General features: G+C 45.9%; 8 protein-coding genes across 8 annotated transcripts; 3 read left to right on the plus strand and 5 right to left on the minus strand.

The window, feature by feature from the left end:
• Positions 1 to 400: 400 nt before the first annotated feature.
• Positions 401 to 6018, minus strand: AOL_s00004g626 (uncharacterized protein; the record flags this gene model as incomplete). Its single annotated transcript, XM_011119275.1, has 12 exons — positions 401 to 591; positions 653 to 1150; positions 1213 to 1336; positions 1409 to 1491; positions 1556 to 1659; positions 1742 to 3317; positions 3379 to 3820; positions 3879 to 4037; positions 4109 to 4606; positions 4667 to 5193; positions 5251 to 5673; positions 5910 to 6018. 12 exons carry the CDS (start codon positions 6016 to 6018, stop codon positions 401 to 403), a joined length of 4734 nt encoding a protein of 1577 aa, XP_011117577.1.
• A 1292-nt stretch (positions 6019 to 7310) lies between these two features.
• Positions 7311 to 8607, minus strand: AOL_s00004g627 (uncharacterized protein; the record flags this gene model as incomplete). The annotated part of the gene is made up of 4 exons (XM_011119276.1): positions 7311 to 7441; positions 7525 to 8020; positions 8161 to 8450; positions 8559 to 8607. The coding sequence occupies 4 exons, from the start codon at positions 8605 to 8607 to the stop codon at positions 7311 to 7313; spliced, it is 966 nt and encodes a 321-aa protein (XP_011117578.1).
• Positions 8608 to 10794: 2187 nt separating this feature from the next.
• On the plus strand, positions 10795 to 11624 carry AOL_s00004g628 (uncharacterized protein; the record flags this gene model as incomplete). Its single annotated transcript, XM_011119277.1, has 2 exons — positions 10795 to 11065; positions 11134 to 11624. The coding sequence occupies 2 exons, from the start codon at positions 10795 to 10797 to the stop codon at positions 11622 to 11624; spliced, it is 762 nt and encodes a 253-aa protein (XP_011117579.1).
• A 984-nt stretch (positions 11625 to 12608) lies between these two features.
• AOL_s00004g629 (uncharacterized protein) lies at positions 12609 to 15802 on the minus strand (the record flags this gene model as incomplete). The annotated part of the gene is made up of 2 exons (XM_011119278.1): positions 12609 to 15455; positions 15539 to 15802. 2 exons carry the CDS (start codon positions 15800 to 15802, stop codon positions 12609 to 12611), a joined length of 3111 nt encoding a protein of 1036 aa, XP_011117580.1.
• Positions 15803 to 17039: 1237 nt separating this feature from the next.
• AOL_s00004g630 (uncharacterized protein) lies at positions 17040 to 18869 on the minus strand (the record flags this gene model as incomplete). The annotated part of the gene is made up of 4 exons (XM_011119279.1): positions 17040 to 17392; positions 17450 to 18585; positions 18660 to 18797; positions 18838 to 18869. The coding sequence occupies 4 exons, from the start codon at positions 18867 to 18869 to the stop codon at positions 17040 to 17042; spliced, it is 1659 nt and encodes a 552-aa protein (XP_011117581.1).
• Positions 18870 to 19061: 192 nt separating this feature from the next.
• Positions 19062 to 19370, minus strand: AOL_s00004g631 (uncharacterized protein; the record flags this gene model as incomplete). Its single annotated transcript, XM_011119280.1, has 2 exons — positions 19062 to 19165; positions 19232 to 19370. The coding sequence occupies 2 exons, from the start codon at positions 19368 to 19370 to the stop codon at positions 19062 to 19064; spliced, it is 243 nt and encodes an 80-aa protein (XP_011117582.1).
• A 1650-nt stretch (positions 19371 to 21020) lies between these two features.
• On the plus strand, positions 21021 to 22665 carry AOL_s00004g632 (uncharacterized protein; the record flags this gene model as incomplete). Its single annotated transcript, XM_011119281.1, has 3 exons — positions 21021 to 21141; positions 21225 to 21304; positions 21385 to 22665. The coding sequence occupies 3 exons, from the start codon at positions 21021 to 21023 to the stop codon at positions 22663 to 22665; spliced, it is 1482 nt and encodes a 493-aa protein (XP_011117583.1).
• An 872-nt stretch (positions 22666 to 23537) lies between these two features.
• On the plus strand, positions 23538 to 25139 carry AOL_s00004g633 (uncharacterized protein; the record flags this gene model as incomplete). Its single annotated transcript, XM_011119282.1, has 3 exons — positions 23538 to 23579; positions 23646 to 24842; positions 24918 to 25139. The coding sequence occupies 3 exons, from the start codon at positions 23538 to 23540 to the stop codon at positions 25137 to 25139; spliced, it is 1461 nt and encodes a 486-aa protein (XP_011117584.1).
• Positions 25140 to 25270: the final 131 nt, after the last annotated feature.

The raw sequence follows: 25270 nt of genomic DNA on the forward strand, positions 1-25270 counted from the left end.
TGGGTACCTCACCCATATTTACTAGGTTAATCAAAGCAGTTCTCAAGTCCATACAAACTCATATTAGGCACATTTAGAGATAAGTCTGAAACTTGGTCGTGGTGACCTAGCTTTCGAGGCTTTGTAATATCTATGGTTTCACGTTTTCTAGTTGGGATAAGGTTCCAGTGGGCTAGATTTATAGAGCGCGGCGGTTCGTTGGTGTAAAACTAAAATAGAAACCTCCAGGATCAAATTAAGAGGGAGTATTGAATGTGCTCCCAAGCTTTGTGTATTTATGTACATTGCATGGCTAACTAACTCCAATGCTGTATATATATGCAAGAACATTGATAGGAAATTCATGGATATATATAGATATACGAGTATCCTAAATTACTCAAGTTGGGGGGAAAAAATGCTATACACCATCGGCTTTCTTACTCTTCCGTCCCCTCCATCTAACAACAGGCTTCTTCCTCGACTCTTCCTGTTCCAGTTGATACCCCTCCTCGATAACGTTAGCGTCACCAACAATATTCAAGAACACTTCATCCATCGATGTTCGGCTAATGGAATAAAAGTCGATGCCGAGGTTTTCTTTGTTTTCCTCTATTTGCGCTGTTAGTTATTCTGATATATGGAGTTTATGTATGAAGGATTGTCGACCTACCAAGTAACTGGAATAATGTATTAATGGTGTTGTTCCCTTGTTTGGCCTTATTATTGTCCTCCTGACTGTCCGTTTTGCTAATCCCATCATCGGCCGTGGCTTCTCGGTCCCCGAATTTCATGGTAGACGGTACTTTGAATTTGGTCTGTCCATGGAATGATTTATCCTCCACCTCTGCGCCTTGGAAATTGTTCAAAATCCAGGACTTCACAGACTCCATCTCCTCGTCGGGTGTATTCGGAGATGATTTTAGCACAATGTGGATATGATAGTGGTTACCATGTTTCTCTCGAAGATAGTCCGTTGTACCAACCGCAAGCATCTTTCTAGACACTATACCTGCGCGGTTTGCGAGAGCATCGACCTCCAACATGCTATGGCTGGTTAGGAGTAGGGAGCGGCCTGGAGCGATTGATCTCAGAATATTCCAGAGAAGACGTTGAGAAGCAGAGTCCATAGATGACGAAGGTTCGTCTAGAAGCATAACGCTAGGATTTCCTACAGAGCATTCACTATTAGCATGGGGCACATCATAAAGGGTATTACAAATAGGTATATACCCATCAATGCAATCGCCAGAGATAGCTTTCGCCGGTTTCCACCGCTAAGTTTCCAGGCCATACGCTCCGAGAACTCTGTTAGTCCGGCGGCGTCGAGGACAACCTGGACATTATGATCGATATCCTTCCAGGTTTAAAAATTAGCTTCCACGTAATACAAATATATGCGTGCCTTTATATGTATACTAATACTTACGACGACACCACGTATTTTGGCATAGAACCGCAGGTGCTCTCGAGTCGTCATTTGGTCGCATGCATCAAATTGTGGACAGACACCTATGAATATGTTATCAAAAACGTGTTCCCTATATTAGTGTATACAGCACAGAGTTTTCCTTACCTAGATGAGATCTCGCCTCGGGTTTATCTTTACTATGCATTTTGAGCCCTTGGACAAAAATATCGCCTGAATCTGGTCGAAGGACCCCACGTATCATCGAAATACTAAGTATCCGATTTCAAAAGTCAAAATATGCTCGATGTTGTTCTCCAGTCAACAATATTTCTAGGTGTAGAGATTACTTACGTTGTCGATTTTCCAGCGCCGTTTGGCCCCAAAAGTGCAAATATCTCACCGGGCTTAACACCAAAAGAGACATCCTCTACTGCTTGGACGTTCCCGAATGATTTTGAGACATGGAGAACCCGTAAACCGTCAGATGTAGAGCTATCGACACGCTTTAATTCCTCAAACACTTCTTTATCTGTTTCAGTGGCATCCCGTTCTGCATCTTTTGTCTTACTGAGGATTCGTCTCGTATCGAGCCGATATGCCCCACTCTCCCACCATACCATGATCGAAAAATAGATGATGATCTGGATAACGAGATAAAGGATGGGGCCACCATAAGCAATAATATCTTGAGGAGGCACGAATGCGTCATCACGGCAATCGATTTGGAAGAGGTTGAGCGAAGCGAAGAGCCCTCGAACGAAACTTGGTACTGGAGATATGATTGAAAGGGCGAAGTGGACGATAATGATGTTTCTGTTCTGGTCCGCAATTGGAGAGTATGTCAAGACTGACATGTATCCAATCATGTATAAAAGGAATAGAACAGCATTGTAACCCGAGACCATGGCGAAAGCTGCAAGCTGCGATTTGGCGAGTAGGGAAACAACGTAGGCGAAGAGGACCGCAGCCAAGCCGTAAAGAAGTAATATCGCGAATAAGTGACCAATATTCCACCATACGCTTGTACTAGCCACAAGGATTACTGTAACAACGACCGAGATAACCAGGACGAACATAAAATCAAAGAGTGTATAGGCAATCCACAGGCTCCCGGCACGAACACCATTGGAATAATGGAGAGCTCTGACATTCCGCAGTCTCTCAAGCGTCGGATAGAGCACAAAAAAAGCTGGGAAGACAGACATTCCAAGAGCAAAGTAGGTAATGAATTGAAGGCTGTCCCCTGTACCGGGTGCGAAGGAAACATCAAAATTAGTATACGTTGTAATGATGGTAGCGTTGTCACGCAGGTTGTCGAGGATGTTTAGCGCAAGTAGGGCATTATAGAGCCCCCCGTCGTTGCCGACGAACCCAAGAGTTGGCGCCCCATCTTGGAGCCAGAAACCACCAGGTAAAACTTCTTTGTACCTGTCCCTAATTTGACTGATGAAGGAATCGTACGAGTTGACCACGTGAGTATTATTTAGAAGGCTTAGGACATCGAATCCATCGGAACCGGCCATTGGGCTCTCGGAAAACCCACCGAAGACTTCTTGAAGCTTAAAAGCAGCCGGAAGCCCTACAGATTCCGGGGGGCCAAAGACTATGTCCACGTCGATGTCCAAACTAGATATATTGACGTTTTCGAAATTGCTCATCGCTGCCGATGGGTCACAGGAAGCAACCTCAAAGCCCTTTAAAAATCGCAGTGTAATCCCGGCAGCGAGGATCGGAATTAGAACCGCCGTGATCATGGGAAATAGGGAGTGCCGTAATATGATCAAACGTTTTTGAAACATAATCAACGCCTGTGGGATCATACCGACCCGTTTACCAGTGGACAGCTCGACCTTTGATTGTTTCTCTTGGGTGCCAGCAACTGATACCCTGGCTGCTGCGGTTTCGAGTGCCACTTTGAGGAATACATCTTCAATAAAAACATTTGTCAGCGGCTTATTCGAGTTTATTAGTAACGCGTGAATATGTACCTTCGATAGTTGGTCCATTGATGTGGAAATCCTTCATTCCCAGGTCGTTGAGCGCCTTGATAACAGTACCCGCTCCAATTGTGTCGTCAGCACGGTATATTGTCTGGTCATATAATTGTTTCCCCGGGATGCCCTCGATCATTGGGGGCGCACTATCGTCGAAGCAGTGAACTCGATAGCCTCCACCGTATATTGCTTTCAACTCTGCGGAGCTTCCCGTGCATTTCAGTTGACCCTTGCTAAGGATGACGATATAGTCGGAGAGGAAATCAGCTTCTTCAAGGTAATGAGTCGTGAGTAGAATTGTTCGTTTGTTTCTTTCTGACAGAATGATATCCCAAAGTTTTCTTCTTGATAAGGGGTCAAGACCGCTGCTCGCTTCGTCAACGATCCCTATTTTGCTACCACCGATGAACATTATTGCGAGTTGTAGTTTACGTTTCTAAGAGACAATGTTAGTCATTCAACTCAACAAAAGACGAAGTATGACTTAGCTTTACCTGTCCGCCACTGAGTGTTTTCGCAAGAGCGTCTTTCTTTTGGAGTAAATCACAGCTTTTCACGATTCCATCGATTTCTTCGGTGTTTAGGTATCCGACTTTTAAGTATTGCCACACACGAAGGTGCTCAAGAACACTTAAATCATCCCATAGAACGTTCTAAGTAGAAGCATGTTAGTAAAAATAGTGTCTAATTTCGTGTGCAGGTTTTGTAACTCAGGGAGTCACACATTTTGAGGACAGACTCCGAGGTCTGTTTTGACACCAGATATACGAATTTCTCCTGAACTTATCGTATCGAGCCCGCTGATCGCATTGTTTGTAGTAGACTTGCCACTCCCGTTCGCCCCCAGAAGCGATACAATGCAACCTTTCCTAACATTGACAGAGAGATCATTGACCGCGACAACAGTTTCTTTGGAGCGGCGACTCCACCAGCTAGGTGGATATTTGCGAGTAAACTTTTCAATCTCAATGGCATTCTCCTCGGATGTCGTTCCAATTGTCCTATTAGGCGAAGCAGTACCATATAGCCAACTCTCAACAAAAGCAGCTAGTATAGGGTAAATGATTATCTGGAGTATTAAGAAGACGAAGAAAACAATTCCAGGCAGTGTATGCTTCGACGTGGGAGCCCGTTCGAGCAAATTCGTCCCAATGTTTTCTCTTTCAAAACGAGCCACAAGTATCATAAAGTAAACGTATGACATGGGTGTAAATAAAACTCCCTATATTCTCAGTCAGCTTACAAGTTTCCATGGTTCTGATCGAAATGCAGGTATACTTACAAGGATGGCTGTGGCGCCGGTCGATAGCTTCGAGACGACTTGGGCCACGATAGCTAGAAGGAGTGACCCAATGACGATTGTGATACCAGAAAGTTGTGCTTTTTTGAAAAACGAACCGCCCAGAAGGGACAGGCTACTGAAAGCTAATCCTGTAAGGATATGGAAAATGACAACAATGCCGGCATTGGTTTTCTGGAAGACTGCAAATGCAAATGCAAGTGATATCATAATCCATCCGGGAAGATAGACAAGGGAGAAGGCAAAATGGTGACTCAGAAGTCGTGCCCATTGTCGCCCACCCATACTGTTGATAAGTTGGCTCATACCGATTTGGCGCTCCGTCGCCAACATTCCTGTCAAGTGATAGCTAACTCCCACCATTGAGATTGAAAATGCGACAGCCAAAACATTTATCAGTGCACCCATATAGCGAGTTCTAATACGATCCTTCCGCTCCTCCTCGCTTAGTGACGTATAAAGAAATTCATTAGGTATCACAGTAGAATTATTTATAGCATTATCGACAGCTTTGTGAGAACAAGGTTAGCGAGCTGAATTCGGTACCATAATATGGGGAGGGGTACCTAGTTGTAACGGCATAATCACCCTTTGGGCGGGGTTATCATGATTATCACTTCTAACTGCTCCAAATAGCAAGGCCGCATCTGCCCGGATCGTGTAGTTCCATTTGCCCTGACCGTCGCTCGGAAACTCGTTGAATACGACAGCTCCAAAGCAATTAGATTGACCAGCTAAATTAGGCCGGCAAGCTTGAAAGAGCTCGTCATTACTTCGAAGAACTACAACTTCTGCCCGCCCTGCATCACGTACAGGCTGTACAATTCGATCGATAACGTCGGTCACTATTGGTCCTAGGTTGTTGTCCACGAAAAGTAGTTTCTTATCCACTGTGTCGGCCAAACCTCTTATAGGAGCGGGGTCCCCGAACCCGAATTTTGAAACCGGGATAAACAGATTTTTTGCATAGGCCAAAAACCATGCGAATGCTATATTGTTATGAATCAGCAGTTAGTTAAGAACGTCGAAGTAACGTGAATGCCCCACGCATGCATGGCCACACATGAAATGTGCACACATCCAGACCGAGATTGCGTTGATTTGTGTTGCACTTCGTGGTCAATATGCTAACCCCATTTCATCATCCAAGGCCAAGAAGAGCAGGGTTTCTGCGCCATTGCGCCGGCTCTGATATGATAGAATGTGGTTCGGTCCAATTACATACCGACTGGGAGAAAGAAGGCTCTGAAGATGGTAGAGGTGCTATGCCGTAACGCGACAATACGAAGATTTTTCTTTGTCAGAATATATGTTTGGCGGTATAGTGAAGCCATCGTGGTGGTGGTGGTGGATGAATAGGTAAAGAGTAGACAATATAAGGCGACGAAAGCTTGAAAGCTCTGCCGGAGGGACCAGTGATGTCGTCTCGACGTCCGTGAGCCCAAAGATGGTCACACTTCAAATAGGGCAATAAGATCGGCCGACCAGTGAAGTTAACATTCCGCCGATGCTTACTTTAAGGCTATAGATAAGGAGGAGAGGGTTGAGGAGGAAGAGGAGGAGGAGAAAGAGAATGGGGGCATCCACGAGTCATGAAATCGAGAGACGAGCTAGGCCTTGTATAAGGCCTGTGAGAGCAGAATCAATCAACAGTGGAAAATGTAGCGCATGTGTATGTATACTAACGATACTTAATTAACGGGTGATGTTTTAAATTAATTTCTTTTTCACATGAAGAGCATTGAGATCGTATTTTCACGCTCAAAGTGGCTTCAGCATGTGTGCAGATTCACAAACAACATGAGATTATGAGAGGATCGAAATTCTAGGCGGTCTTGTCCGCGAACCCATGCTACATCGACGGACCGTTATTGGTGGTTTTGTGCTGCCGGGATCTCAGTTTTAGCCGCAGGTCCACAAACTTTGCAACTGTTTTTGCAAAAAGGCACCGCTTTCGACCGTACGGGCTATACGGAGGGGTTGCCCTTAAGTCTCTAAGCCTCCAAAGTTTTACGCCGGTACGCCGATTCCAAGACTTCGCTCATATGAATTCATGAGATGGTGCACGTCATGATTATGCCTTGACGCCGCCGAGAGAACGACGGCCCGCTTGGCTCAAACCTCCTTTCTTTGGCCGGGACGATGTTTCGGGTTTCGGCATCCAACAAGACGATACTAGCACTACTCATTAGGCACCCAAGGGGAGGTACCAGAAGGGTATACAAGGTATCAAGCTAGATGCTGTATACTTCTCGTGATAAGTGATACCAAATGTTTTATCCGTCGGGCTAATTACTTAGGTAGTAAGTACGACTGAATGAGATTCCTAGGCAATTCGAGCACAACACGAGCAATTCCAAAATGCCACAAATAAGTGTGAAACTAACCACTCCAGCACTCGACTACAGAGTAGCGAGTAGTTAGTACCTGTTAGCCATGGAAAGTCTCGACTACGTATTGCGCCAGTCTAGTGTCCCTGCATACCAGGTTACACAAAAAAAAAACTCTAGAAAGCTACATATAGCGGCGGATAGGCGCATTGGTGTTGTCCAGAACCATGATATATCCCTGTGGGGTTCGCGATATACCCATGCCCTCTGTCCGTTGGTATCTGAAGATAAATATCTTAGGAGAACTCATCCCTCCACGGAATAGAAGACTGTGCACCCTGTTTTGTGACCGTCTTTGCACTCGCCCTGATGGCATAGGCTACAGCCTCGGCAACGTCGTACCCGTTGACAATCTTAACTGCAAAGGCTAAACTTAGATAAATCGAATATTAGTTCCCATACTAAGTAGTTGGCTTTTAAATCAGAGCTTGGTGAACAGAGAGCACGAACCTCCGATGAAAGTATCCCCTGCCGCAGTTGTATCTACAACCTTCACCTTTTCACTCGGTACCAGGGCGTTCTCACCCGACCGTGCGTCATACCAGAATGCGCCCTTAGCTCCAAGTGTAATGATGATCGAACTTTTAACACCGTTTGACACGAACTTTTGGGATGCTCGTTGGCAATCTTCGACCATCTGTGTGTCCGATCCGATCCGTACAGGTTCGCCCCCGAGGATTGCAGCCTCTGTCTCATTTACTACCAAATGAGAGATACTTTTGTATGCATCATCTGGAAGCTCAACTGCTGGTGCCGGGTTGAGCAAAGTTGGCACGGGTGGAGAAGCCTCGGACGCCAGTTTGAGTAAATCTAGGACAGTGTCCAGTGGAACTTCCAACTGTAGGACAAGGAGCGCCGGGGCTGGCGAAAAATAAGAAGGTGACGGCTTGCATAGTCCGTTTGCGCCGGCCGTAATTAGAATTCTGTTTTCGCCAGATGATTCAACCTATAAAAAAAAAATAGATAAATAAAATCACATAAAGATTCATTACGATTAGTAAAAATAAAAAATAAAAATCCTATCATATAGAAGGAATGGGTGTTCATAGCCAGTTGTTGCTGGCGGAGAGTCTCGTTTGTTTTTACCAAAATGACAGCGACACCTGTGGCCACATTATCCAAAACCTGAACCCCACCAACATCAATGCCATCAGATTCAAGACTACTCTTCAATGAGGCGCCAAAATCATCGTTCCCGACACAGCCAACCATTCGAACATAGGCGGAAGGGGCGGTAATGATACCCTGTGGGGTTTTAAGGCGCGAGAGACGAGCACAAGCGACAGCCTGGTTGGCACCTTTCCCTCCATTGAAGGTTGCAAAAGAATTTGCCTGAATGGTCTCGCCGGCATCTGGTACGCGGGAGGTGTTTGTCACTGCATGGGGATATTCGATGTTGGTAAATAAATGTGAGCTCCTCGCGGGACAAAATTTTAAACGTTTTTTTTAGCAGCGACAGGTACAACGGACGGGTGGATGCATACCCAGATCTGTGTTGAGCGAGCCGACAACGAGGATTGTGGGGAGCGACATTTTGAAGTAGATTTAAATTGATATGCACCAGGAACAGTATGTATGTATGTATGTATGTATGTATGTGTGTGTCTGTCAGGCTGAGCTCGAGGTTTGAAGTTCCGGGTGGAAGCTAGCTTCAACGGACGGTGAAGTTCTTAGTCTCCCAACCGAGGGTCTCCCGCATTCAGAAAAACGGAAAAACAAACACCTGTGATTATACATCAACACGGTGCTCCGTACTGCAATATGGATTTACATAGGAAGGAAAGTATAACATGGAAGCATATTTTTAGATCAGAAGAAGAGTGATGCCAAATAGTGGGGCTCTGGGCGATGTGTTTGGATTGGTCGCATTTGTCGGTGGTGTACACAGTACTGGTGCATGGAAGGCTGTGCAGTCACTGAACTAAGTGCCCAACGTTATTTTACTATGTCAGGAAGTACCGTACATAGTACCGAACATAGTACTTACTATGTACATCCTTACGGGATTCTTCCAAATAATTAGCATAAGAAGCAGTAAGTGCTGAAGTCGCCTGCACACTTGGCGAGGTCCATGATTTGGAATGCAGCGCTCACATTTTGGAGGCGAGAAGATTTTAAAAAAAGGAAGAAGGAGAAAAAGGAAAGAAGAAAGACAAAGACCTTATTCGGAGCTATTACTCTTACATGTACCTAAGTACCTAGGTAGCTATCGTAAAACACGTATGTATGTGTGTATCTCATACCTATAGCTAGCCTAGAATACCTAAGTACTTATCTAGGTTTGCAATTGAAGTGATCGTATCGATCGTGATCTCGAGTTGCGCGGGGTCTCAAAAGTAAGAAGAAAAACAACATATATCATATCATATCATCATCATCATCATCATCATCCTCATAACCAGTGCCATGATAATAATGATGATCAAGAAGATGAAGAATAATAATAATAATCAGGCTACTTCCCAAGCCAAACCAAGACCTGATACGGGAGCAGAGCTTACACAAGAGGGATAAGCACGACAGCTAGTGCTAGCTCTCTCCATTGATACCTGTTGGAGGGCCAAGAATCGATGGGATTTGTATGTATGTGCGGCTGACAGCCAAGACTCCAGCCCACCGGGACAGGCATAATACATAGCATGTAAGTCTGTAAGTCTGTACTTTTATGTCTGTCTGTACATACATAGTATGTAAGTATGTATGTATGTATGTATGTTCGCAGGATTGTAAAGTGAGCGGGCCCCGTTTCGACAGTCTGGGCAAGTTAGGGCTGAGCCTGGTTTTGAGGATCAGAAAACACAAATTTCGAGGCTCCCAAAATGATGGCCGTGGATCATGACCAATTCTTTGCTGGGCAAGCCGGGGGGGCCAGGGATTGAAATTAACGAACTGGCTGACTTACCGACCGACTTTTTTTATTTTTTTTATTTTTTTTTTCACACTGTCAGCCCTCTTTCTTGGAAGTCCCAAGTTTAGAATCGATCCATTGCAGAGTTCGGTAAATAGCAAGGTAGGTAAATCTGCACAATGTCAGAATCCAAGTGCTCCTCTGTAAGTTCTTTCTTCTCAGCCTCAGCCCCACGACCAACTAGGGAAAAATTAAAACAACGAAGGAACTGGAATTGGAATCGGAACGAGGAGGGCTGTAAGAAACTCTCGAACAAGGCAAAAGGGTCCAATTACATGCCCGTTAGCTTTACGAGCTGATAGGCTTACCTACATACTCTTCCATGTCCTCCGTACCTGTCCATGTACATTGCGTACAAACTTTGTATGCAGGATACCGTGCAAGGGTCCCGACGAGTCTACAGATCCACCACCACCACCACCACTACCATTCGGGGCAGATGCTTACTCTCAGCCCTTGATCGTTGATACTAGCTAGCACAAAGGCTCCCATGCAAGTACCAGCTAGCTAAAAGTAAGTAGCTAGCTAATCTGCTGGCGTAGAGGCTGCAGCTAATAGATCGCTCCAGCTGTATATATTCTGGTGTCACTCCCAGTCTCCGCACTCTTCTTTTTTTTTCTTATCCATCATCACTCTCATCCTCAGCTCAAGCATCAAGCTTCCTCCGATACTTCTCCTTCACGATTTTCCTTCATTGGGTTTGTTCGTTCTTCTTCTCTTTCTTCTTCTTCCTCGGAATACAAAAAAGGATACCTTTGGGTTCTTCGACATAGTAGTAGTATATATAATAAATACTCGATCAATCTTCGAAAATGCATTTCCATTCTATTGCCCTCTTGGCCACCCTTGCCTCCTCTGTTTTGGCTGCTCCGGCTCCAGTTCAAGCTCCGGCCCCAGACAAGGTCGAAAAGCGACAGGCCGCAGAACCGACCTATACAGGAAGTGCATATAACAACTTGGAATTGATCGCTCAGCTTGTCACCGCTCCACTCCAGCAAGATCGTATCGCTCTCCTCAAGGACTCCGACTTCACCTTCGACTTCAGGAATCCCCCCGGCAGCGTTAGCGTCGCTACCGGTAATGGTAAGTTGTTATATCACAACATGTATATCCATATCCAAAGTTTTAATCTAACATTCACTGCTTTATAGCTGGTCGCGTTGTTCAGGCTAACAGGAGAACCTTCCCTGCCTTGATCGGTACCGGCTCCGGTATGGCTATGGGTTTCCTCGGCCCATGTGGTTTCAATACCCCACATACCCACCCTCGTGGTACCGAGTTGAACGTCCCAGTTGCCGGGAGATTGAACACCTCTATGATTCTTGAGAACGGCGCCCGTATTGTCAATTCCCTTGCCGATACCTTCCAGCTACACGTCTTCCCACAGGGTTCTATCCATCAGGAATTCAACCCAGACTGTGGTGAGACAATCTTCGTCGCTGGTTTCAACGCTGAGGACTTCGGTACCTCCCAGGTTGCCGATAACTTCTTCAGACTTGCAGGCGACGTCATCCGAGCTTCCGTCGGTGGAAACATCGTTGTCGATGGCCGTGATATCGAACAGTTCAGAAGCTTGATCCCACTCAACGTTGCCATCGGTGTTGAAGAGTGCCTCGCCAGATGCGGTCTTGCTAAGAGATAAGCGCGAGGAGCGAAGCATTTTGGAGGAAGCAAAGGAGGGGCACACTAGAGAGTTACAGCAATAGACGCTTGGGCAGATAATCCACATTCCTTTTCCTTTTTCATCCTTTTCAGTTTATTAGTTAATGAGTTGTTTACGATACCTGTTGGTTGTATTTCCTTTATCTTTCTTTAGGAGGTTTAAACTATCATTCGGACCTTGTTTTACAACCTTGGGTTTCCTGTTACAGTTTAGTTGAGCATGTACTACTTTTTTTTCATGAGCGGAAAAAAAAATGGAGTTTGCGAGTCACATTTCGGCATACACTTATTTCATTATCTCGGTTCTCCAAATACAAACCTGTTAACTGTTACACTATCCAGAAAGCTCGTTTTATTTCTCAAAGAAACCAGTTCTTTTTTTCTCTCCCATAATTTCAGATGCAATTAATCGCCACTACAACGGCTGAGTGAGTGAGTGAGTGAGTGAGTGAGTAAATGTGAAAAGATAGATTTTTTTCATAGGGCACAGTACAGGGAGGTTATCGTGAGGTGGAGCTAAAAACTCACCGCCAGCTTAGCTTAGCTCTTCGAGCTCCACATTTGACAAATCCTTGGGAGATCCTGGAGCTATCGGATTCAGCCGCACAATCAAAAAATCACTGCAGACATGCACACGGCCGCCTGCGGCTGAGCGGTCCTAAATTTAGGGTTATATTGCCCTTTTCGGGGATAGTTCCTTCGGTGCTGACCTTTCTGTGTTGTGCAACATTCAATTTCGATCACAGGGAATTCGAACTCAACATGCAAACTAGAATTGAATTTGAATTCGAATTGGAATAAAAATAAAAAATAAAAAATAAATATATTATGAAACTAGGATATTCATGAGGTGGATATTCCATGCATGTGCAGGTAAGATGATGAGAAACCAAATAAACAGTGGGTATAAAGTACCTACGAAAAGTTACCGGTAACTTACAGAGTATGAGGTATGCATTGATCATCAATTGACATCAATTACAACATCAACCGCAAGAGCATATGCTTCCCGAATCGCACAAGAAAGACAGGTACGGTTTTCTCGGGAAATGATAGCATCTACTCCCCACCTGGAGCACCAAGCTTTTGCGTAGACGTAAAGGTCCTGCCCTACGCCCTTTAACTTTGCATTAATTACTGTGACAAAATAGCCCTTGTCTTCGCGTCCATTACGTCGAGCCGGCGAGTGTTCCGGTAGTTTTGTTGCTTCCACAACTTTAAACTTGTAGGAGTGGTGGATTGGATGTGCCGTAGTTCGTGCTCGTGTCAGATTGCTTTCGAATAGCAATTTATTAAGTTCAAGGGACTCTGCAGGGTTGGGCAAATGACAGGGATAAGAAGTAACGAAGGAAGACTCGTATTTCAGAAGTATGCCGATGATATCCCCGTCTACGCTGTCGAAACAGCTTGCGGCAGATGGGTCAGCAATGGGCACCCGGAACATAACGTCCACTCGGTAAGCAGGGGTCATGTCGTGAGACGGATCCCACTCCTTCGGTGTATAATAACCATGTCCCGACTCGGGGAGATTCGTCGTGTATTCCAAGGCACCAGCACCCCAAAACCTCAACCCCATGATTTGTATTTTAATATCCTGTGATGGGAGGATTTCTGGATATCGAAGTTCTTCCGGCCCTACCGAGCAATCAGAAAGGTGAACGGGGCCTAGAAAACTTGATTCGGGCTCCACACGCCCCGGCGTCAGTAGCCTAGGAACCCATTTCTTCGTTTGTCGACGGTCTGTGATAACATCAACCCAACCTATCGGTTCTGCGAGCTTCATTCCTTCCCTCTGTTGACTTCCCATGGCATTTTTTGTGATACTCCGAACCAACTTAGCAGCGCCCGCTACTGCAGTCAAAACCGTTAGATCGCTGGTTGTTGTATCTTCGGTTGTGTACACTCCAACGCACTTTCCAACCCATCCGGCATAGCTTCGAGATGTCCGTGTAGCCAAAACCTTTCCGACAATATTGTTCATACTCCACCATGAAGCGGTGCTTCCAGGCGATTCCAATGTTCTGCGAATTATGCCACCGTACATGCTTCCATTCTCACCGACTTCATTCAGAGCGAGGGTATCGTTCTCGAGTAAGCAGCCCATCAAAAGATGGGATAGACCTTCACCGGGAAGAACCAACCCCGCCATATAGGCCCTGGAAAGCCATCCCCCTTCGCCCATGTTTCGTACTATAGCGGAAGACGTATGTTTACTTGCAAAGTATCCGAAGTGTGAGCTTCCAGCTGTCCCCCCAATTGATCGTGGTGTCAATTTACCAGGTGAGTTCCCTGGCGTTCTATATCCTAGCATACTGCTAGGTGTATGCCGTCCGGTTGGGTTCCGAAGCCGATCTCTTATGACCCCTTCTAGTATTTCAATACCGGGCCAATCGATTTTGCGAGCGAAATGTAAAAGTCCATCGAGCTGCCGTTCTAGATGTTGAGGGACGAAAAATGCATCGTAAGTATCTACCTCTTGGGGATCCTCTGCATCCTCTATGGAAACCGAATCCGTTAGAAAGAATCGATGCCAGCTCGAAACGTTTTGGGTTTGAGGGATTGTCAACATCTCGAAATTTGGTGTGAAAGGTCGTTCTACAATTCGGACATTTGCAAGCCATTTTTCAGCAATAGTGAGGTCCCAGTTAACTTTAGGCGTGAAATACAAGGATCCTAGCTTTAGCCTCTCAGGCTGATAACGGTGTAGAAGCTTAAGCCGTAACCAAAGTTCACAACTTAGGAGAATCTGGAGGACAAGAAGCAGCTTCTCACCAGCGTTTCCATATAGGATATATCCCAGTCTGATGCGCTCCTCGGGTCGACTGAAATCGAGCCAAACATGCCTTGCTTCTAGTATCTTGAGGAGCTCTTGACATTGGTTCTCGAGACTATACTCGCGTGGGTCAATTGTTTCTGGGGGCTTTCGTGCAGGGTATAGTAGTTTGGTAAAAAGATATCCGTATAAAAAGCGAGCCTCGATATCAACATCATTGTCTAGGCTGTAAGCCTGGCCGTGAAATTTCCCAATATCTCGTAATCGGTCAACTAGGGTCGTTGAGTCAATTGATCTTACCCCTATCGAATCGGGCGGTTGAAATTCAACTCCGTATTCATCGATCTCCCCGCTGGTATTGCCTTCTTGTACCTCATAGTCCACAGCCTGCGCTTCTAAAAAATACTCCCACCCAGTACTTCCGGGCTCAGACCCACAAAACGAAGCCATAGAAGGTGTTTCAGTGGGACCATTCAACCAATGGTGTTCTGAATCTGTCGGGCTTCTCCCCTGTATGTTCCGGTTACTATAGCCTCGGTATGCATGATGATCGATCTGCGATGCATCATCGCACGATGATGGATTCAACGAAGGTATTCTGGGCTTGTTCTCTGAAAACCGAACGAAAGGTTGGCCATATGTTCCTTGAGATTCATCTACGGAAAATATCGGTGCACCATCGAATAGAAGGGAAATATCGGTTTCAAAAAGCACCCTTTTCCCCTCTTGCTTTGGATATTGATGCTGGTTATCTATATGATGAATCGGACGAGGCGAAAGTAAGACGGTCGAGGCAATATTCACAGAGTCATTTGAAACGGCCGAAGCAGAAGAATCTGATACGATCGATAAAACCCGCCGGGGAGCAGCCAGTTCGGGATATGGAGTCTCGCCGCTAGTTTCGTTTTGCCCGTTTGGTTGCTCCCCGCTCATCCGTGTTATTTCAGACTCTCGGACTATGGGACTATGGGTCAAGGATATTCCATCGACCTGGTATTGAGTACTGCTGTTCATTTGGGTCGGTGAGATGGTGTTTTGCTACCCGACATGCAGATTTGTCAGTATAATGGGCATTGTAATGTAGCCTCGAGACCAGTTTATGCGTGCATATAGGTACTCACTTGCTGTATCTTTGGACTTTCAGTAGCTTGCTTACTGCTGAATATCCTACGGACAGCATCTTTCAAACTAAACCTCCTTTTCAAATCTAAATGACCACCTAGCACTGTACCATTTCCTACATCTGAATCAGTTCGGCTCTCTGGTTCCTTCGACTCTTTGCGCAAGATGCTTGGGCGACGTTTTGTATCAGAAAGTTTTAAGCTCGAGGATCCCTTCCTAGGCTTTGACAGTTTACTCATCCCATCTTCCGATGACTTCCACATTTCGTCAAGCGAGGTTTCCAGGAACTCCTCAAGGCCCCACAAGCAACATACCCACTTAAGTACTAAGCTAAGTAGGTAGTGACTTATAAATTTGGATATTTTAGGTGATATCTAGGCAACTTGGAGTTTTAGATAGCTGAGGTTCTCGACACCTTGCTGCGAACAGAATATTAGAATTACCCGAACTGCTCCTGCCGGCTACAAGGTTTCCTTGGTGTCCCCGGCGTGCCCGGTGCAGACCCTAAATCTAGAGTTGTGGCTACTAAGGAAATGTATCTTGTGAAGAGTATGTTAATTAAATAAAAACCAAAGTGTGGCTTCCTTAGATAGTTGGGGACTTGGGAGGCCCTGGCCTGTTTACGATTTAGAGAGAATTTTTTGCATGCAGCGTAGTATTTAGCAGTGTTGCAGTGGTGGTGGTGGTGGTGGTGGTGATGATGATGATGATGATGATGATGATGATGATGATGATAATGGTGTACAAATCACCTACTTAAGTACGTATTACATAAATTGATATTGCGCTTAAGAATACAAACAAAAACAGGGTCAAGGGTATGTTGGCGGATCAGGATTGCCAAAGCTTTAAAGATCCATGGAAGTAGGTACCTAAGTACCTCTTACTCAACATGTCGAAGTAACGAAGCATTTGTCCGGGCTTTATGTAGGTGTATCGGACGGGAACGCGATTGTGGCCAAGCAAAACTATGGGCTCAATATTCCGACGTCATCTGCCCGATCGGATCTTCATTTGGAGTAGTCTCGCTGCGATGGTACATGCACCTACTTCGGCTTACTCAAGTGGGCTATAACTAGTACTATCGTTAGCAAGCATTTACCTACTTACCTACCCGGATCCCTAAGTACTTACCTAAGTTACCTAAGGTTAGAAATAATATCTTACGCAAAAATTCAAAGTGATTTGAAGTTAACCCACGCACGCAATCAAGCACGGTGCATTTTCGTACCGACCTTCAAGCTTCAGCAATATATAATGAATAGGTAAATGAAGTGTAGAATCTTATAGGCCTTGTTTTATAGCATAATTTGCACCGACACCAAGACGACGTTACTCCACGAACAAAATGCATTCTCAGTAAGATATTAACTTTGAAAACAGGTGCATACCAAAGCAGAGAGCAGGATGTGTGTGGCATGACACATATGATAAAGCTAGATATAACCGCCCCAAATCTATGCAACGGCCAAAATCTGATAGGAAGCTACATATTCAAAATTACCCACTCTTCTCTCCTGGGGGCTCAGGCTCCTGGGGGGCGGTCTTTTCTAAGAATGCGTCTCTCGATCCAACAATTTTTTCGTAAATTTCCATTGTTTGTTCGACTAAAGAGTCTGGGATTTCGATCATAGGGACGTGGCGAGATAACAAATGAACCCTTCCACTGGAAGATTGGTCTGGCGGCTCTAAATCGGCGCATGTTTTAAATGTAACTGAGAGAAGAATATGGCCGGCCGTGTTATCGGCCCCACTTTCCTGAGACGTTAGGTTTTGAAGAAGGGATTTCACAGTAGCATCAAAAAACTCCGCCCCGCCAGAGCTGGTTTCTTTCATTGAGATATATAATATACCTAAAACGTGTATATTTAGCAGAAGAAATATCGATTGGTGTGGCTGGGGGTACTTACTTTGACCATCTGGGCACTCCCCCGTGTCACTACTATGTACAACTACATACATGGGGTTAGTGTTTGAGTAGCCGTTGACCTCGATCGACCCTGCAGGTACGTAGATGATGGCTCCAGCAGCTGGCGGGGGCTCATCAGTTTGAAATATCTGCTTCAAAGGACTTGATACCACATATATTGACATCCAGTAGCCAGTACTCTCTGACGAAATTTGGTCTGCAGGGGCCGTGATTGGTAGGTTCGAGGCTGTCCCAACCACATGTCGTGTTCTAACTACATCCCCGCTTTTCAGGCTCAAGCGAATGCCTTGTTCCGTACTTTCGTTTGGTAGGGCCTGTATCGGGGGGGATACCGAGCCAGGTTCTTGAATATCAACAATTCCATTTTCTAGAACATAGATAGCATTCCCAGTAACCGCAGCTGCCCTACATAGCACTTGGACGAGCTCGGACCCGCTAGCATACCTGCTGATTACTGCAGAAAACCCGGCGCCGAACCGTCCTAATGAATCGAAGTGTTTCTTGATCCTTTCTTCAGCTTCCCCGAGGGGTAATTCACTAGGAAGGTTGTGAAGAAGGGTTAAACTCGTAAAAGCAACAATTATCGAGGAAGGAAGACGAAAAGAGGGTTGTTCGAGATACTGTTGCAGGGATAAACCACTCGATGTCGCGGCCGTTCCTAAATTAACACCTTCAGACCCCACCATTGATTTCAGAGCCCGTACAACCACCCTCTTCGTCCGAGGGTCTAGAGTTTTGTCATTAAAGATATCTTCCCGAGTATTTGGCACCCTTTTGAGTGGATCGGACAATGGGGTGGCAGCGTCGTAGACGAACCATCCACCGACTTTTAAAAACTCGAGAGATTCGTGAAGATTACTTTTGATGAGTAGGGAAAGGATCGGAGAAGCTGTGTACAGGAGACCGGGAGAGAGACTCAGAGTGTATGAGCGAGATTTTTTTAAGCCTGAGCCTTCCGGCACAGGGTAGGTTTTATATTGAACCGATCTAATGTGGCTCAACTTGACATTCTGTGTCCAAGCCTCCAGCTCGTCGAGAGAGAGCGCAGCATATTCTTCGCCGTAATACGGGTTCTGGTCTAGATGCAGGACTTTTTTGCCCGCTCTGGCAAGCGCTCTATTGATATGTGGAGAGGAGGTCAGATGTGGGGACGGCTTCAGGAATATGGCTACGAGTGGCTTCTAACCTACGCTGCGAGGAGGGATTCTCGGAGGCCGGTCCCTGCTATCACGGCATCCCACACCGTCTGATCGAGGGCTTCGATGTTCATAGCAGAAAAACTTCTAGAGGGGTCCACGAGAGGATTCGGGGTATTCGTTGTTGTGGTACTAATGAAGTATAATAAGTAATACTTAAGTAGGTAAGTACTCGAGTAAAGAGGTGACATCAACCCAACACATGGTGACTAATTCAACCCAAATGCAGTGTAACGAGAATTAGATAATCAATTCATGATGAATCTCAATTCAATGACTTGGTTACTCAACAACAGGCAACCCACCGAATGCCACATTGAACAAGGGCCAGGACGCTAGGATTTGAACATCTCCGTCTTTGGCTGGTACTTGTGGGGACTGTTTAATGTTTTCTGATTACTCGACGTTGCCGTTGCGTTGCTCACCAACATGATACCTACCGGCGCTAGCTACTACAGCTACATTAGGTACTCCCGTGAGGCTTCTAGATTCGATTCCAACTATCGACGATTGACGAGATTTAAAACTTGTTTGGCTGATGGAACGCTAGCCCAGCGAGAAAATACCGGCATGATCCGTACTATTTGTGCCCTTGTCTTGCATCATGCTGACCCAACTATCACTACCAGCAGCCCAAACAGTGGTATTTAAGCCGGAGAGATTCCCTTGTCCAGCTATCATCTCAACCACAAACGGTGCAAACATTGCATCGAATTCCACCAGGTCGATTCATCAAGCACCGACACTAAACTCGAAATCCATCCAATCGAATTGAGGGAGAATCCAGCTGCTGAAGAGCCTTTTGTGTGTATAAGTATTTAAGTACTTATTTAAGTGAGCACTTAGGTACTTAAGTACCTATATGGTATATACTTAATTATAAGTACGTACCTAGTATCCAGCAACACCAAGGTTAGTCTTCACCCTCGAACAGAATTTCTTATTTCTTCCCCTTCTTGAACCCTTGCTGGCGAAAGGAACGCTCGGAGTTTGGTAGCTCGAGATCCGTGCTTTCGGCTATTATTAATTCTAACCCGGCCGGCCGTTATTCGCGCGATAGGTGACGTCCTGATCGATATCTTAAAAAGTACGTACTTGCATGGAACTTCATGTGGATTTATACTGCAAGCCCCACGAGGGTATTATTCTCCCGCAGCCTGATCATGCACCCACCGGAATGACTCTCAGCCTATTGGTTGTGCCAATTCATCTCGATAGGGGTGTGCTTCAGCAATTGCATTGATATCGGTCGAAAATCAGCGCCGGTAGGAGAACGAAGTACCTACGCACTTACGTGCTTACCATATACCTGCAATGGACTTATACTTCAGTGCCCTTGATATTGCAATGCAATCGTGAATTTTGTGAAATGTTTCTTTTTGAATGCGGAGATTTCCCCTCCGGACCCTCCCCTCCCCTCCCCTTCCCCTCTTTGTACTGTGTAGGAGTTCTAAGCCAAGCAGCCTGACCAAGTACTGTTTGATGTTAACAATTTAATTTAATTTAATTTCTTTTTTAATTTCTTTTATTTTCCTTTGTTTTCCTTTGTTTTCTTTTATTTTCTGTTCGGTTCCTTCGAATTATAATTTTCTCAAGTTGTTCGGGAAAACTGGTGCTGGCTAGCTGGCTCGCTGGCTGGCTGGCTGGCTGGCTGGCTAATTCGAACACCCCGCCGCCGATGGCTTTGTATATCGGCAAGTTCTTAGCACAAAAATCAAGCACATGTACCTCCTCACTCCCCGGCGCCGGCCAAGTACCCAGTATCTACTCCGTACCTCTCTCACATCCCTCCACCACACCTCAGGCTTCCACTCCGTCATCTCCAACCCCCACCAGCCCACCAACTAACAACTAACAACTAATCTGCCCAAGGACCTACCTACCCACCAACGTACCTAAGTACTTACCTACCAACGTGCTTACCAACGTACCAGGTGCCTGCCTACCACTTAGTTTCCCTAGCTTTCCAACAACTCGTCAATCAAAATTCACTCCTCAAAGCCTTCCAGTCGTTCTTTCCTTTGCTTCCAAACCAGGTTTATTAGACCCTCAAATTTCTGCTCAAAACCGATCCTCGCGGCCCTCATCCTAGCATTGGTATTTACATTGCTCTTCTGTTATTTCTTTTCTCCTGGGACTTTCTCTGGCGTAGCTGCCCTCTTTTCCCCATTCTTTAGAAATTCGGGAAAATATACGTCAACCCCGCCGCTATCGTCTGGGATATCTCTCCCTTGGCGAGACCCTCAACTTCTCGAAACCCTATTTGGTGTTTGTCCTTCGACAGACCTCAGATTTCAGTTGCAAGATACCAATAGAAACGCGAAATACAATTCAGACGGCCTACTTGTTACCACAATGTCCATTCTCTCAGATAGGGAAGAAGCTCTTCTCGCGAAGGCAAGGTCGATCGGGGCCGAATTCGTGTATGAACCTGAATATGTTGCTAAAGGTGTTAGAGAATATTTGAATCTTATGGGTTAGATGCTTCCTCCCTTATGATCAGTCTTGTCAGCGCATTTGGGTGACTCTCCAGCTGATGTGTTCACGATACATCTACAGAGCAGGGCTTGAAGCAGCCCAAACAGGCAATGACCATGATCCCAACCTACGTTACTGCAGTTCCGAATGGCACCGAAAAGGTATACACCCTGAAAACCCACTGTAAATTCGGGATTGATTTGCATCTAACCGTCATTCTGTCTATCCATCTGGAAATTAGGGAGTTTACCTTGCTGTCGATCTCGGCGGTACTAATTTCCGTGTCTGTTCTATCCACCTGCATGGGGATAGTAAGTTTACTCTCACGCAGGCGAAGACACCAATACCAAAGGAACTCATGACCGGGACCTCGAAGGGACTTTTCTCCTTTTTGGCCAAGCAGATCGAAGACTTCGTTAAAAAGCACCATTCTGATCACTTTGAACCAGAAACTTCGTATTCCCAACTCAAGCTCGGGTTTACATTTTCCTTCCCAGTTGAACAGGTTGCACTTAACAAAGGCTATTTGATCCGGTGGACCAAGGGTTTTGACATCCAGGATGCTATCGGAAAAGACGTCTGTGAACTTCTTCAGACGGAGATCGATGCCTTAGGTTTACCGGTCCGTGTGGTGGCCTTAGTGAACGACACCGTGGGAACACTGATGGCACGATCTTATACCTCACCCGGAAAGGCAGGGACTCTTCTCGGCGCGATATTTGGGACGGGAACAAATGGCGCATACGTTGAAAAGCTTCCGAGAATACCCAAATTATTCAATAAAACCGAGAACTACGGTGAATACGACAGTTCATCAGGCGTCATGGTGATTAATACGGAATGGGGTGCCTTCGATAACGCGATGAAGGTCCTGCCTGACACTCCCTACGATCGAGCTCTAGACAAGAATTCGGTGAATCCTGGAATGCAAATGTTTGAAAAGAGAGTATCCGGCATGTTTCTAGGAGAAATCCTCCGAAACGCCATTGTTGCCTTGATGGACGATGGGCTTTTTAATATGGGCCACGGCACCAGCATCGACGAAAACGGACCACTATTCACCCCTTGGAGTATAGATACTAGTGCGCTGAGCACCATACAAGCAGATTATACAAGCTCGTATAGCTTGACAAAGCAACTTCTAGAGAGGGACATGGGAGTTTCAGCGGCATCCACTGGTGATGCAATGGCTGTTAAAGCATTGGTATACGGAATTGGAAAACGTTCTGCACGGCTGTCTGCTATCCCGATCGCCGCCACGGCGATTGCGACTGGAGCCTACGAGAATTACAAGCAGGCCAAGGCTGAAGCCAAAGAAGGGGAGGAAGTTGAAAAGATTGATATTGGTGTGGATGGAAGCGTTGTTGAGTACTACCCAGGGTTTGAGCGATATTTAAGGGAGGCCCTGCGCGACATACAGCCTCTAGTTGCTGGAGCAGCGGGTCTTGAAGAAGCTATCAGAATTGGGATTGCAAAGGACGGCAGCGGGGTGGGTGCAGCACTGATAGCATTAGTTGCATAAGCTCGTGGATGATCATGAATCAACGTTAAACTTCCTCCACAGCCTGCTGCCTTTTATATTCCCTCTGTACATTCGTTTTTTACTTGTCCTTTCCTAACTTTGAAGGTTGGTTACTGGGCAGGTGAGGTTTGAGTGGAGGGCTGGGCCTAAACTAGCGGAAGACTCAAAAATATGTTGTCCTTCCTTTGTCTTTTCCTCCTCTTTTTTTTTGGGGTTTTTGTACATCATTCTTTGAAATGTTGATAGTAGGGATAACCGCTTGTACCGGCCTGTACTGCAGTTAGGTACCCGCTGGTTCTCTAGCAACAATATCAGCTTGAGTTTTGGTATGTGGTCTCTCGGAGAGCCCGTCAACAAACGCGGCATCAGGTATGTTGGATCCATGGACTTGGCGCAATCAGCTGGTCTTGGTTAGAAGATCTCGGTTCCTACATGTACTGTACAGGTAGCAATAATAAGGAAATACTTAAGGACCGAAAGCTTGTAATAGAGTTACGTCGAGGCCAAATTTCTAGATCAGCTGGATATGTTTGCATAAGTACCTACCTAAGTATATAGCTTATTATCGATATGAATGTACTCTGCCGCTGGTACCCGATATTTGATTTCATTTGAAAAAAGTCTGATTTAATCTCGATAATCTAATCTAATCTAATCTAATCTAACCCGACCTTACCGTGTTGTGTGTGTTGTGTGTTGCACGTGCTTCCGTGAGGTTACAAGACTGAATCCCTAGTGGCGGGTCGCATGGCCTTTAATCTCCAACTCCAACAACCTCTTCAACCCTCGACCTTCCCACCACCCTCAGCTAACTTAAAACTCGACTTTCCCCTCATCTTGCACCAAAACGCCAACCACATCACGCACACATTATGGCTGAAGGCGCTGGGGACAAAATGTCCATGGAGGACCTTGTATGTAACCTGCTAGAACCCCTCTTTGCTTTTAGCGGTTACTAACAGTCAATCTTACTGAATAAGATCAAAGGGGTCTTCGCCGATCTCGTCAGCATCGTCACCGAAGATATCGTTCTCGAAGCTCATCGCACCGAGAAAGTAACAAACATGGGGTTCTTTTCCCAAGACGGTGTTCTTGTCACCACCCAGGAACTTCAAACAAAACGGAATGAGGAGCCTGAACACCTGAGTGCGATCGTCATGGGGCGCTCCCTCCGCATCCCTATTGACGATAATATTTGCCAAAAATGTCAACATCCAATCCAACAAAACCTTGATACTTCCTTGACTGCACCGGCGCGTAAATACTGCCCTAGGCCACCTTACAGAGACCATACAGGACAAGACATGTACGGGAAGTCAATACAGTCTAGCAGCATTCAAGTTCCCAAGGTCACATCCAAACAAAAGTTCGCAATAGAAACCCTACTACCAACAAGACAAACAACCCCGATAATAAGAGAAGAAACAGGAAAGCTACCACCCGTAAAGGATCCACAAGGGAACCGCCTGTCATGCCCCGCATGCAACCAAGAGACATCTTTTAAACTCTGGATCTCAAAACATAAATCATGTTTGGGATTTACAGATCGGAAGGTTCCCTCGCATAATGGAGATAGTGGCTCAGGAACTCCCCACAGTCCGGATAGTCCGAACTCTAGCTTTGCGGAAGGAGAAAACGCCCCTCCGCCAAAGAAGAAAAAGGTGCAAAGCGACCCAAAACCTCCTACTAAGAAGGCACAACCAAAACGGGAATCAAGCAATGCCGGAGAGCCTGTTCCAAAAGGCTCGATAACTTCAGCCCCAAGACTCGAAAAATCACTCTCGACGGCTTCTGCACGTCCAGAGTCACCTGCCCCTTCCGCTCCTTCGACCGGGGCTAACGCAGCGTCGAGTGGGTCCGGGCCCAAAAAGAAGAAACCACTCCTGAAACGAAAGGCGGAGAACATCGAGGATGATGTTGAGAAGAAGCCCGTTGATCCGTATGATATCGATTACCACCCAACTACAGCGAAGGAGAAGGACACGGCCTCTACTACCCCGACAAAACCAAACAAGAAACAAAAAACAAGCAATACACCAACCCAGTCGATGGAAAATGTTCGGGTCTCTCCTCACCCAGGCACACCCACCACCAAGAACCTTGTCTCCAAATTCAAGGATAGAGCGGGAAGCCCTACTCCCACTAAAAAGGAGAGACTAGGTAATACTGACACGAAGGTGAGTTTTCATCAACTGCGGATAGTTGCGAATTTACGCAATAAGGGACCAGGTATTTCTAACTCGTTGGAGTAGACACACTCAGATAATAGTGGGGCCGCTCGAAAGGCCTCTCCAAAACCGTCAGGGGACAAGGATTCAAAGCTGAAAAAGTCAAGCAGTTCGAAGCCAGACGGCAGCCCAAAGATGAAGAAACTGGCCCCTGGTAGTATGGTCAAGTCGTCTAAGAAGGAATCTTCTAATAAAGGGCTGCCTCACAAGAAAAAGGAGAAGCGTCAGACGCCAGACCGCACATAGATCTGCTATTAACTTCCTTCCCTTTCTCTTTTCGTTTCAACCTCTATCCTCTAATTTTATGTTCAAGCGTTGCTAGGGCGGGAGTCAGCGGCGTTTCATTCCCTTTACGTTTTGCTCTAGGGAGAATTTGC

This window comes from Orbilia oligospora (genome assembly GCF_000225545.1).
Source record: "Orbilia oligospora ATCC 24927 unplaced genomic scaffold scaffold00004, whole genome shotgun sequence".
Lineage (NCBI taxonomy): Eukaryota > Fungi > Ascomycota > Orbiliomycetes > Orbiliales > Orbiliaceae > Orbilia > Orbilia oligospora.